Source organism: Pseudochaenichthys georgianus, chromosome 13 (genome assembly GCF_902827115.2).
Source record: "Pseudochaenichthys georgianus chromosome 13, fPseGeo1.2, whole genome shotgun sequence".
Taxonomy (NCBI): Eukaryota; Metazoa; Chordata; class Actinopteri; order Perciformes; family Channichthyidae; genus Pseudochaenichthys; species Pseudochaenichthys georgianus.
The window spans coordinates 23,617,789-23,631,775 of NC_047515.1; the positions used below are offsets into that span (position 1 = coordinate 23,617,789).

General features: G+C 42.5%; 1 protein-coding gene across 1 annotated transcript in view; it reads left to right on the plus strand.

The window, feature by feature from the left end:
• The window catches only part of schip1 (schwannomin interacting protein 1), a 232,020-nt gene that overhangs the window by 17,440 nt on the left and 200,593 nt on the right, over nucleotides 1-13,987 (plus strand). Inside the window, exons 3-5 of the mRNA XM_034097141.2 lie at nucleotides 4,554-4,621; nucleotides 4,928-5,014; nucleotides 5,807-5,948. Coding sequence (XP_033953032.1) covers nucleotides 4,554-4,621; nucleotides 4,928-5,014; nucleotides 5,807-5,948 — 297 coding nt within the window. The remainder of the gene's footprint in view (nucleotides 1-4,553; nucleotides 4,622-4,927; nucleotides 5,015-5,806; nucleotides 5,949-13,987) is intronic.

A 13,987-nucleotide genomic window follows, 5' to 3' on the forward strand; every position in this document is an offset into this window, starting at 1 on the left:
AAATGAGATCAATTAGGGAGGATTTATTAGGGGACTTAATATTTGGGCGACTAGGACTGTCAACAATCTGAGTAACATTCAATGAGATACAAAGGTTTTTAAAATCCTCCGACACTGCAGTTAACCAGTCCCCATTTAAATCTCCAAGTAGCAATATTTCCTTGTAGTCTAGTTGTGATAAAAGATTTGCTAGTGAAGACAAGGAGTCTTTGACAGCTAAGGGGGGTCTGTAACAACTCACCACCATGACCTGTTGACCCTTTGCCACTTCTATATTTATGGCTAAAAATTTAAATTGCTTACTGATCGATTTGGAAACTAATGTGGTTACACTGAACTTATTCTTAACATAAATGGCAACGCCACCACCTTTATTAGGCCGGTCGGTACGATACACATTAAAACCATTTAAGGCAATGTCAGAGGCCAAAATAGACTTGTTTAGCCATGTTTCAGATAAGACAATGACGTCAGCGTCAGTCGATTTTGCCCAGATACGGACAAAATCTAGTTTACCTAACAGACTGCGCACATTCAAGTGGATGAAACCCAACCCAGACCTAGCTTTAAAATCAGCAGGAGTAGCGATCTGACTATTACTACTGGGCGGACCAGGGTTAGGTTGTACATTTCCTGACAGTAATAACAACAAAAAAACCAGGCCTCTTTTCCTCTTAAACGACACACATATATTGTCATCTAATTTAGAAACACCGGAAAAGTCTGCGAGAGTGTGATTAGAGCTTAAGAAGCAGTCCTGAAGAACCATCATCGCAGGAAAATAAAAAAGACAAACATATTTTGTCGAGCAGATTGACTGTGACAAGGCAACCGGTAATTGTTTGAGCAACACATCCGAACCTTTGCAGGGGATGCCCACTGCGGGTGGCAGAACAGACCTGAATCCAGTAGTCTTCTCAGAATGACTAGAGATCTTCTCATAGTCCAAAACAGTTAACAGGCACAGCAGAATCCCGATATGGGCCATTTTCCAAGACCAGCACACAGTATCCGCGATGTTCCTGGAGCAAAAACAGCACAGCAGCAAAGGACAGGCGAAAACAGCAGCGTGGAAGCGCTCCGGTCCCTCCATGGTATCCCCGGGGTGAAAGCAGGCCTCTGCAACAGCAGAACCAGGACAGGTGGAAAGCAGGCCCCAGCGGTGGTAAAATCCTCCTGCGTACAGCAGCACACGCCCGGTGGAAGCAGGCCAAGCCCGAAGCGTGGATCCACTCCGTCTCTCCGCGACGACTCCGGGGTAAAAACCTCTCCAGTACAGCCTCTACAGGTGGGAGCAGGCCTCCGTAGATCGCATATCGCAGGCAGAAAACAGGTGGAGCCGCTCCGTCTCTTCGCGACGAGCAGGCCTCCGTAAATCGCAGATCGCATGCAGCAACAGGTGGAGCCGCTCCGTCTCTTCGCGACGTCTCCGGAGGAAAAACACCTCAGTACAGCCACACTCGACAGGTGGGAGTAGGCCTCCGCAGATTGCCTCTGTTGCATTCACTGAACACGGGAAATTACATTCCTGCCGTCCTCTCTAGTGTCATGATGAGGTTCAGGTAAAGCACGGTTAATGTATTATATTATTGAGGGAGAATTTTCCGGGGCTACAGAAATGCCCCGAATGCCCAGGTGACGCCACTGGGTTATATAGATAGTCATGTACCCTATGGGCTACCAGTAATGCCTTTCTTCTGTCATCAGCTGCAGTTGTTTTGCTCCCTGGGTGTTTCTATTGCTCTCATATAACTTAAGTGCATTTATCTGAACCTCATACAGTTGGTTGTAAACACACAATAGATCAATATCGTAGAAAATAATATTATTATTATAATAATAATAATAATACATTTGATTTATATAGCACACTTTAAAGACAACGTCATCTCAAGGTGCTTCACAAAGCTATAAGGAAAAATAAGTAAAAAGATGAGTAAACAATGATATCACCTGCAAAAGAATGACAGACACAAGATTTATCAAGTGTTGCAATCTTTGAAAGCTCCAAAAATGTTTTACATATTAGAAGTGAATAGTAGTCAATTGGTCTTTCTTATATCATGTTTATAATATATATTAAATGGTATTAATATTAATAAGATTATTATCTTATTGAGAATATTCATATTCAGGCAAAACAATTCTGATCTTAATCAGCAGCATTGTTATTTGTCTGAATTCTTATTTTAGTTTGTGCATCTGGATGGATTTTGCAGTTAATAAAGCAGAATACTTGTTGATACGGTTGTATTTTAAACCCTTATTGGCCATTTGCCTGGCATCCTAAACCCCTAATCTCAACTGGCTTCACTGAGAGGCAAGGCGAGAACATTCAGAACTAATGCAGTAACTTCGAAATGTCTGAACTGCATGTTCCCAAATGTACTATAAGCGTAGAAGGGCAAATAACACACATGTACATTATATGTGTAATGCACAATATATCAACCACATGCATTGTCTCACTTTATTATTTTTTCCAACTTGTGTGAAGCAGGTTTGAAGCATATATGGCGAACTAATAGGCATTTTACACATCCAGTTTACATAATACTAGCATAACTGTCAAGTCAAGTTTCTTGCCATCTGATTAAGTACAAATTCAATTTTCAAACTGTTTTTAGACCTGTTTTTTACAAAAATATGTTCCCCCAAGCTCCTAAATGAGCCACTATGTTTACCAGCGAGTCCCTACTTTGTCTGTCTGCTGTTTGGTACTGCGCAGGGAGGGTTTATTTGGTTTGTCTGACAATTTCCTTGAAAGCAGCTGCCTGCTGCAGCTGTATATTAGGAGAGTAGTGAATCTAACCCAAAGGAGTAAAGTGTAAAACAACGAGCTAATGGACACTAAAACACGCATGGTGCAAAGGAAACCTTTGAGTCAGGTGATAATTCTCAGTGGGTTAATCACCTAAATGGTGGCCTTGCTCATTACACTACCTAAGTCATTTTGGTAGTCATTTAGTACCTGTATATTACTGATGTGTGAGCTGAATTTATCCTTACTCTCCCGATGTTGACACAAGCACTTAAACACAAACATGGACAAATTGCAGCTTTAGTCCCATTGAGCTGTATGGCAGTTGGCCCAGAGCTGCCTGAGACCGGCCTCACCCCCTGGCCTGCAGCCGGGGTATAGCTGGTTGGCACCTGCAGAGCACACGCATGCTGTTATGCATCAGAAATAGCATACACCCTGTTGTTTTCCTTACCACATCCTGTGTTTATGCTTTATTAATATCTATGTAAATATACCCAGACATGCTTGCACTCTTAAGGTTTATACACAGAAAGATATTGTGAAAAAAGAGCAGTTTTCTTACATGTAGGCATAGTCATTCAGCTATGCCAAGCCTTGGAGGAGAAGCGATTGCACATACGCAAAATGCTTCTGATTTATTATCATTATTTATCTATTTGTCATAACAAGGTTCAAGGTTCTTTATTTTTGTCATACGAATATAGCTACAGTGTAGTTATGCCGATGAAAATCTTGTGTCACAGGCTTTCCAACAGAGCAACACAAACACAGATATACAGAAAAAATGTAGTGCAAGTAAATAGTAATACAAAAATAGTTTAAAAAAAGTGAAATAGTGCAATAAGAGTCTATATGCAAGTTATTGAAATAGGATATATAGGCAAAATATTTTTTAAGTAGCAGCAAGATGAATATTAGGGATGTTGTTTCAACAGTTCAGGTGTTTAACAGTCTTATTGCCTGTGGGATGAAACTGTCCCTGTGTCTGGTGGTTTTAGTCCGGATGCTGCGGCATCAGACAGAACAGTTTGTGGCTGGGGTGATGGGGGTCTTTTATAATCCGTAAGGCTTTCTTCCTGAGGCGCTGGGAGTAAAGGTCCTCCATGGATGGCAGCTCCGTCCTGGTGATGTTCTGTGCAGTTTTCACCACCCTCTGTAAAGCCTTACGGTTGCGGGCGGTGCAGCTGCCGTACCAGGCCGTGATGCAGCCAGTCAGGATACTCTCTATGGTGCACCTTTAGAAGTTGCAGAGTATCCTGGAGTCCATGTTGAACCTCCTCAGCCTGCGGAAGAAGAAGAGCCGCTGTCGAGTTTTTTTTGGTGGTGGTGTGAAGAGTCCATGTCAGGTCCTCAGTGATGAAGACACAGAGGAAGCTGCTGACTCTCTCCACCGTAGTCCCATTGATGGCGATGGGGGCGTTTTCCTCTCTCTGCTGCTTCCTGTAATCCACAATCAACTCCTTGGTTTTGCTGACGTTGAGATGGAGGTTGTTATCCTGGCACCAAGATATCAGGTTTTCGACCTCCTCGCAAACTTCACGATGGTGTTGGAACTGTGTGTGGCCACGCAGTCGTGTGTGAACAGGGAGTAGAGGAGAGGACTGAGCACGCAGCCTTGAGGGGCACCGGTGTTGAGGATCAGGGTGGAGGATGTGGTGTTTCCCACCCGCACTGCCTGGGGTCTGCCCGTCAGGAAGTTCAGGATCCAGTCACAGAGGGCGCTGTTGAGCCTGAGGTCTCTGAGCTTGAACCTTGAATTAAAGCCTTGTTGCATATTGATGTTTTTCAGGACGAAGTGAAGAGGTATCATCGCTTCTGCAATCACAGTGGAGGGCAAGCAGTTCCCAAGGTGGAGAGGTAAGACATTACACAAAAGTGTCTCTACTGTTCCATGCAAGTACTCATATTGTATGGACATCACTTAATCTACAACAAGGGTCGTATACTCTGATGTAAATCATAGACACGTATTCTGCCATAACAAGGCCCACTAGTGAGCATGAACTCTACTGTGACGTCCTATTTCTCTACCAAGAGCTTATTATGCCATTACTTTCAATATCCTTTGAAATATAAGCTTGATTTTGTTTTGCTTAAAACTGTGTGCTGTTTTTGTTGTTTATGACCTCATGTTTGTGTTTATCTATCTTGCCATTATCATAGAAGCCGTCCTCGTAGGAGTGAGGAAGGGGATGACAATAGCCCTCGTCGCCGTGAGCAACAAAAGCATCTGGAAATCAAGGCTATTGTGTGAGTATCACCTGTTCTACACTTTGAGTCAATTTCACACAGTGCCATCCATGTTACCTCTGACCTTAAAAGTGCATTTTATTGTTGTGTGGGAGAAATCAATTTATGTGCGGCTTTAATTCAATCGTCCCGCTGATTAGGTTTCAGAGCCAGGATCAGAGTGCACTTCTGAGTGCATGAATGTAGGCTGCCATCTCGCATCATTTCCCCTAAACAAGGGCCCTCACTTTTATAGGTTTAACAGGCAGAGGAATAGGATGCAGGAACAGATAGACGGACCAACGGGAGAATACAAGTGGAGAAATAGGAATTGAGGAAGAAGGGGGGGGGGAGAATATTGGTTTTGGAGCTAGGAGTTATGGCTTAATTCAATTTGTTCCATTTGGCTCCGCTGTCTCTCTGCTCCAATGGAGGTGAATGTGTTTCTCCATCGGGTAATTGAACCAACACTCCATCCTGGACCTTGGTGCTGGGGTGACTACAGGGATGAAATAGTTTAAAGAGAAGGACGGAGAGAGGTATCTGTGGAGGTTGAAAAACAGGGATGAGATACTTGGTGGGGAGTAAAGTTCAAAAAACAAAATACCATATTGATTTAAAAGTTTCTTATCGTTTTACTGATAATTAAACCAGTAAAGTTATAGCCTGGAATTGCTTTAACACATTGTTTATGCAAACGTCTAAAAATCAAGGATGCCCAAAGTTATGCCTCCTATATGGCAACTCCCTAATTTAGTTTCCTACCGATATGCAGATGTCACTGATACATGCTTTGTCCACTTATATCCACAGGATTCAGCGGGCTTGGCGTGCGTGCACATCCCGCAGAGAGAGCTGGCAGGGACAAGGGGAGGACCGCGACAGCCAGAGTCGGGGTGAGACGGAGCCTCCCGAGGGCCTCCAGGACCCTGTGGTGACCACCGGTATTTCTCCGGTAAGACCGCATAAAGAAAATCTAACAGACAGCCATATGGTGCAACATGAGAGTGTGGCGAGAGATCTAGATGTTTCTGTTATGACGTCTGAGATATCAGCTGTGATCTGTTTATTCTGCCGAGGATGAAAAAAGAATGGGTGAGTGGATGCATGGATGGGTAGACTAATAAAGAAGAGAGAAAAAGTGGGACCAAGGCGGGGTGTTTACTTCTAGTGTCATCTGGGGGACTGCGGGGATCGTATCGGTGGAGGTGGGTTGGATGCCAGCTGGCACGGTGCCCAGATCTGTAATTAGCCATTAATTAGGTACATTTTCAAAGCTGGTTGATTGATTAAAGTGCCTCTGCCCTTGTCCTCCGCCATCTCAACCCCCACCCACTTCCTAACCCTTTCAGTCTCCAGAGGGAGTTCAGGGGGGAGAATTAAACAGTGCTCACAGGGCATGGCAGCCAAACAAAAGCAGGAGAAAAAATGACTATGAGTAGCAAATAAACAGTGAGAAGAGAAGGGGATAGAAGGGAACAAAGTCGGGGGAGAAAGGCAGAGGCAGAGATGAATGCGATGAAATAGATGTCTTTGGATCGCCCCAAATTCTAAGTGACAGACAAGGACACACACACACACACACACACACACACACACACACACACACACACACACACACACACACACACACACACACACACACACACACACACACACACACACACACACAGTTGGCTTTGGTAGTTTCTCTGTCTGTGTTGGCTCTCACAGTGTAGTAATCACACTAGCTACCCACGCATTCCTGCCCACGAGAGAGAGGCTCAGAGAAATATGATGTCATGTCTGCATACTCACTGTGTGTGTGGGATGCATTTTTTCCCATTTAATTTTTAAGCAGAGTTAGAGAAGAAGCAAGATTCCCTAGCAAACAGATGGGCTGGTGTCCTGGTGAGACTGTGTGTGTGTGTGCACGTGTGCTTTGTTGTTATGTTGTTTGTTCTGCTTGAAAGAGTTTGTTGCTCATTAGCACAGCAGCAAATGTCTTCCTAATTAGAAATTTACTGTAACTTAAAAAACAATATGACAAAGAACCGCCCCCCCCCTTTATCTCTGCCCTCTTTGCTTTTCATTTTTTCAACATCGTCTTTATTAGACTTCCAAATGATATATTATTCCTACCAGCCATCCAATCCATTTATTGCAGTGGTGACTTGATATGTGGCTTTCATACCCCCTTACCGACCCCACCCTTAGTAGTCAGTGTGACATTGATTAACACCTGTGGTGGAATGTATTTTTAGTATCTGTTTAATGCGGTGTTATAGCACTACATGGTATAAAGAAATGGAGTATGCCGTAATTTTCGTATGTAGTTCTATTTATAGTTAAAAATCTTAGACCTAAACACACAATTAACATTAAGTTAACCTTGTTCCAGCAACAGTTCATACTGGACCTAACATGAACATTAAGCAAACAAAATAAAAAAAGATATCCACATATTTATTGAGACTCAACACATTTTGATCTTGATCATCCAAACCAATGTACCAGTAATTGAAAGTGAGTGGTCTTGTCTGTTTAACAAAGAAGCATGACATTAATAACACTTTAACTTAGTAATCCAGAAACATAAATTGTTGATTATTATTATTATAAATTAAAACATTATAATTTGAAATTGATGGATCACAATATATTTCAACAATATAAATATTAAGAGTTAAATTCCATTTGAGTTAATTTTTCTTGAACATATTGCATACAGTATGATATGCTACTTAAGTCACTTTAAGATAAATACAATTATGCAGAACATTACAGATGTATATGTAATATCCAAGAATACACATCATCTGGCCACAATATACACTTGCCATACCTGGTCCGGTCACACAGTACGTTTCAACATAGTGTTTTTGTAGTAATGCGGGACACCCACTGCTGTTTTTCACTCCAACTTGTTTCCTCCACTACCCTGCATCACTCCTCTTGCCTCTACCTCCGCCCACAACACACTCCTACCTCTTGTGTTTTTTGTATTGCTCTGCCTTTTCTCTTTCCCTCTGTGTCTCGCACACTCTCTTTGCCTGTCCTCATTCCCACTGTATCACTCTCCAGTGGATGTCGTGCTCTCTGAAGGACAGACATTCATCAATGTGAGGCGAGGGTGCAACATGTTGTGTATTTGTGTGTGTGTGTAGGCTCATATGAGCTCATGCGCTTGAAGGACCTTGGTACTGGCCTGTAGGGGAGGGGGGGAGGTTCAAACATACAGTACTTCATGCATATTTCATGGACCTCATATTGAACAACACACACACACACACACACACACACACACACACACACACACACACACACACACACACACACACACACACACACACACACACACACACACACACACACACACACACACACACACACACACACACACACACACACACACCAGCATAGATAAGACACCAAAGAACACACTAAGGATTTCTTTCCTCATTTTCTTAAGAGAAAGAAACATCCTCACTCTCACTACACCTCCCAGAATTTGACCGTTTAGACCAATGTCAAGTTTTCTATCGTAACTTTCTGTGTGTATCTTCCATGTATTGCAGTTGTCCAGCAAGGGTGAGTTTGAGCCTGCAGTAACCCTAGACCCAAATTAATTATTAATTCACAGAGGGCAGGCCCTACATGGCTGCTATGGTCAATGCCTGGCCCGTTGATAGTAAATCAATGAGTCTGACTGTTCTGAACACACTGCTGCTGTGTGTTGCTTGGTCAGCAGGGATTACAATGTAGATCGTGTGAGCTTGTTCCAAAATATAGAAAAATAAAATGAGCTGAAGGTGATCATTTGAAACTATAAATCTCCCCTGATATCTCTTTTTGTGATATCTAACAGTGCAATTCCTAATTAAAGGAATAGTTTAACATTATTATGAAATGTGCTTATTGGCTTTCTTGCAGAGTAAGATGAGAGACTGATGCCACTTTCATGTCTGTCCATTTAAAATGAAGCCGACTTGCTTAACATGTTTAAGGCGAAATGCTGAGGGCAGCACTTGTAGTGCAATCCATGTGTCTAACTTGCCTCCGGCTCAAGGCTCAACTTAACATTCTGCATGTCCATTTATCTGCATTCATTTGCGAAAGATACATCTAAACTGATTGGCTGCAGATTTGAACACAAATTAGGCCACAGCAAAGAACCTAGATCTGCGAAGACTAATAGAGGAAGATCAACACGTTTTATTGGAAGCAATGAAGATTTCAGTTGTTCCTCTTTATAACATAAATGGTTAGGCATATTGAATAGTTTGCCCTGTATGTGTAGCTTTTAAACCATAGTGTTTGTGTAGGGTGTTGTGAAGGTGTGCATAAGTGTGTTTTTTCATGATAGCATCGTAATGCTGACTCTGAAGCCTGAGTGGATGCATGATTCACAGTGTGGCCCTCTGGGATGGCTGGGTGAGTGTTATTCAGAGACACAAACCAACCATCAAAGCAAAAGTTTTGAGATGAAAATGAAATGCTCCAGTGCTGTGCCTCTTCATCACAAAGAAACCAATACTGCTGCAAGGCTGCCTGATCACTAATGAAATAATTTCAGTGCTGGATGGTTAAAAGAAGGGAAGGACTGTGAAAAAAGTGTAGAATTTAGATAAAAATGAACTAAATCATCCATACTTTGTTGCTTTCTAACAGTGTTTGTGGACATTGATCTCTTCCTATCGCAGTGACTTGTTTGCACTTTTCTCCCCTCCTTTCTGGGGCAAAGGCGGAGAGAAAGTGTTTGTGTAAGCATTTCTGCAGCCTGCGTGGGAGATCATTCTCTCATCTATCACGCAGAGAATCTCACAAAGCGAAGTGACGGCTTCATCCATGCCTCCACCTCTACCCCCCTTAATCCTTTTCTCCCAGCCTCACTCTGTCATCCATCGGTTTTCCCTCCCACTGCCTCTCGAAGCACATCCACACATCCACACTCCCAAACACTCAACAGTCCCCCATTTCTGCAGACAGATGCTAACAGATTACTTGTTTTATTGGTGTCAGTTGGTGTCTCATTTGAAATGAATTTATATATATATCTCTGCCCCGGAGTTGACATTGATCGGGCTTAACTCACTTAATAGCCATGACATTTGCATATTTAATGTCAAAACAGGCTCAGGCTCAGCTGGCTTCCTGAGAAACGGTATCTCTCGCAGTTGTATACGTTAGGGATGAAAATGATTGCTTGTGCAAAATATAAACTCCAGAAGAATATTCAACTCAAGTACACACACAGAGACATGGACTCACACAGTTTACTCTGCTGCACAAGCTGACATTAGGCACCCTTTGTTTTTTACTGCTTTTTTTTTTGGGAAGATTTGCTGCGGTTTGCGGTAAATTAAACGATTTAATTAAATATATTTTTCTGTTGTCTCTATATATATTCAGTATAATGTACATGTCCTTTAGCATTGGTACAATCAGCTCAAACTCAGCCATGCCATATTAACCACACAGCTTCTTTTGCTGGTAATTCCCTGCATGTATTTTCTTGGATTTAAACTTTTGCTGAATAGTTGTCTCCTCTTAACAAGGGCTTAACAAGGAACACATCTGTAAAGTGATCGATTGCTCTGTAGATTGGTGCATATGACATGACTGTTGCACTAAAGAAATCAGTGCTGCAGAAATGAACATTTCAGGTGTACATGTGAGCAGCTTCAATGATTTTACCCTGCCATTAATTAATTATTCTTTATGTGCCCCCAGCTATAATAATTAAATGTAATGACTCTTGTTATGTGGAAAGATTCAGCATATGAGAATCTTCATAGACACAGGGCATATACCCCGGCATACACCTGATCTGATAGTGAGAAAGTGAAGCTCCAAAATAGCCATTGATTTCATGAAAGCCCATTGGGAAGATATCTTAGAGATTTATCATGGCTGTGTGCTAGAGAGGGAATACGAGAGCAGGAGAGAGCTGATGTCTCCGGGAGGTGGAGAGAGAACGATGAATGCCTCAAATCCTGAAAGTAGGAGGTGGGAAAAGAAGATGTGCTGGATTTTTGAGTGATTATAAGCATAATAACTCTCCGCCTCCGTGAGCCATTTGTGTGGGTGTGAGGTGGAGTGTATGCGCAAGCGCAGGTATGTCTGTCAAAGTGTCTGATTTCTTCTTCATCGTCGTCTCTCTCCAAACTGCTCCAGATTAGATTAATGTTGACCATTATGTCCAGTGGACTTGCAAAGAAACACACACTTGCACGCTCACATCAGCTCATGTACACACATATAAACACACTAATGTTGTCTTCAGTGGGACATTAAGAGCATCTTAGGACCCCTAAAAAAAAAATCAATGAAAGCCGTTGCACAAATGGAGAAAAGCTGACAGGTGAAAAAAGAGCAGAGGGAAAGATAGATATTGTCCCGAATATGGAGTGGAGAGAGTGAGCATTTTAGCTAATTGTAGTCTTCTCACTTACTGTTGTTTGTTGGCGTTTACTGTTGTTTTCAGTGTGAGCACAGAATCCTGAATCACTTAATTTGATATTTACAGCAGGGTGTGTGCGGCATTATAATGAGAGCAATAGTTTACAGCTGGTGTATAGGGATTTGATTGGATGCTGTAGCTTACTGCAACCTCCCAGTGAGCTTCTAATTGGTTATTTATCTAGAAAACATGCCATTTAGCTGACATTACTTAAACTAAACAAGCATATAGCATGCTCACATATGGCCTCATATAGATATGGATGTGACACATATATACACTCGCAGAGACTATAACGAAACATAAATCAGCTGGAAGCGTCTCCCGACCATCTGCAGTTGTAGCAATAACAATCTGGTACCTACGGCTATGTGCTCTACTGTTCTATTACAGCACACTTCTCTCTGCACACACACTTTCCCCCATTCTCCAGCCTCCAGATTGTGTCTCTCCTCATCCTTTCTTTCAACATCTCTTTCTATCTCCTACTTTCTCACCCCCCCCCCCCCCCCCCCCAACTCCCCTCCTTGCAGGGCTCGTCCCCCTCTTTAGCCGAGTTCATACGCATATATGCTCAGTCCTCGTGGCCAGAGAGTGATAATGAGATCCCTGGGGGAGAGAGGAGTAGCGTAAAGAGCAGAGGAGGGCAGCAGAAGGGAGGAGAATAGTTGAGAGTTGATATCCTTTCTGACCTGCTAAGATATGAAAACTCTGGAATAGTTCACCCCCACTCTAACTCTCACCATCCCCATGCCTATTCTCTCCACCTCCCTCCCTCTCTCCATCATCTCCTCCCCCCTTTTTCTTCCGTTCATCAGCCATCTACCATTACTGTCCGATAACCAGATCAGAGGCATTATATTCTTCTTCTGACAGCCTCCCTGCTGTGTGCAGTACACTCGTGGTGAGAAGAGACTAAGGGCGAACTGGAAACAGACATTGGTAGCAATCCTCAGAGAGGAGAGGGTATCTGGATGAAATCAAAAGTGTGAACATATAGGAGGAGGGTGGAAAAAGCAAAAGGGGGGGAGACAATTAAAGTTGCTGTAAGTTTTATCAATAGGGCAGCAGGTCCATAAGGTATTCTCTTCTTTTTCTTCTTCTGCTGATTTGATCATCGGCACATTGCTTGTCACAAAACCACAGTCCTTATAGAGAGAGTCTACAAACACACTTTCTCTTATACATCTGTGATTTTGGGATTCCTGCTTACGGAGCTGTTATCAAGGTTCAAGGTTCTTTATTTGTCATAAAACATAGCTACACAGTAGTTATGCTGATGAACATCTTAGGTCACAGGCTTCTCCAACAGTGCAACACAATAATACAGAAAAACAGAAACATGTAGTGAAAGTAAATATTAAAAAGTAAATACAAAAAGAAAAATAGTTTTAAAAAAGTGAAATAGTGAAATAAGAGTCTATATGCAAGCTATTGGGATGATATATTAGATACACAGAGAAATAATTACTAAGTAGCAGATGAATGTTATGGATGTTGTTTCAAGAGTTCAGGTGTGTAACAGTCTTATTGCCTGTGGGATGAAACCGTCCCTGAGTCTGGTGGTTTTAGTCCGGATGCTGCGGTACCGCCTGCCAGACGGCAGCAGACAGAACAGTTTGTGGCTGGGGTGATGGGGGTCTTTTATTTGGTCAGTTTGAGCTCTTTGAATAATAATCCCTCCTCTATTGTTGAACTTAAATTGGCACCATCTACAGATAACTCCCCTCTACTGTACATCAACCACACACAGGCTAAATAGAAGGGATTGATGAGCTGGTCAATGACTGTTAAACCAGAAGCACCTCCCTGATATCATAAAGTCCAGGCTGTGACGGCCCTCTGGTGATTGTCTCATTAGTCTGAGCCAAAATGGAGATGCAAGCTTCTCATCACTGATCCAACAGTTTGAGTTTGATTAACGGAATGTTCTCTGGCCATTTAAGGAGACATTGTTTTTGTCGATGTGGTGTTGATGGTCCTTACACAGACACATGCATGTATCCTCTTTTCCTCTATGTATCTAGCAATCTGTCTGTCTTTCCAGGTGTATGTGTGTCCATCTGTTTCTCTTTCTGTTTGTTTATCTCTGAAGCACACCTAAAGCCCTGAAAGAGATTACACTAACTAAGTATTTCAGTTGCCATAGTGCTGTTGTTTCAGCTGCTGGATTCCCTGCTGTAGCAACATAATGATCTTGTGTCTTTCCTCTTTGTTGATAAAGTTGCTCACAGGGCTGTTTGTTTGTCTTTGTATTTCATTGCAGATAGACAAGGGTGTTCCTTAGTCCTTGTCAAATAGTGGGACACAATTTACAGGAGATTTATGAGGCATATCTGAATTGTTGTCGTATCAGAGGGGGATTTCTGATAAGGGTTGTAGCCACGGGGCTCAGTCGATTCTCAGGCAATGTCTTCCAGCCTAAGATCTCATATTGAAAACTGACCTTGTGAGATTTACACTTGCTCCTGATAAGCTAACCTTTAACCACTGAGCCATGTTAAATATGTGTGAGTGTGTGTATCTGTGCTTGCAAGTGTGTGTTTGGTATA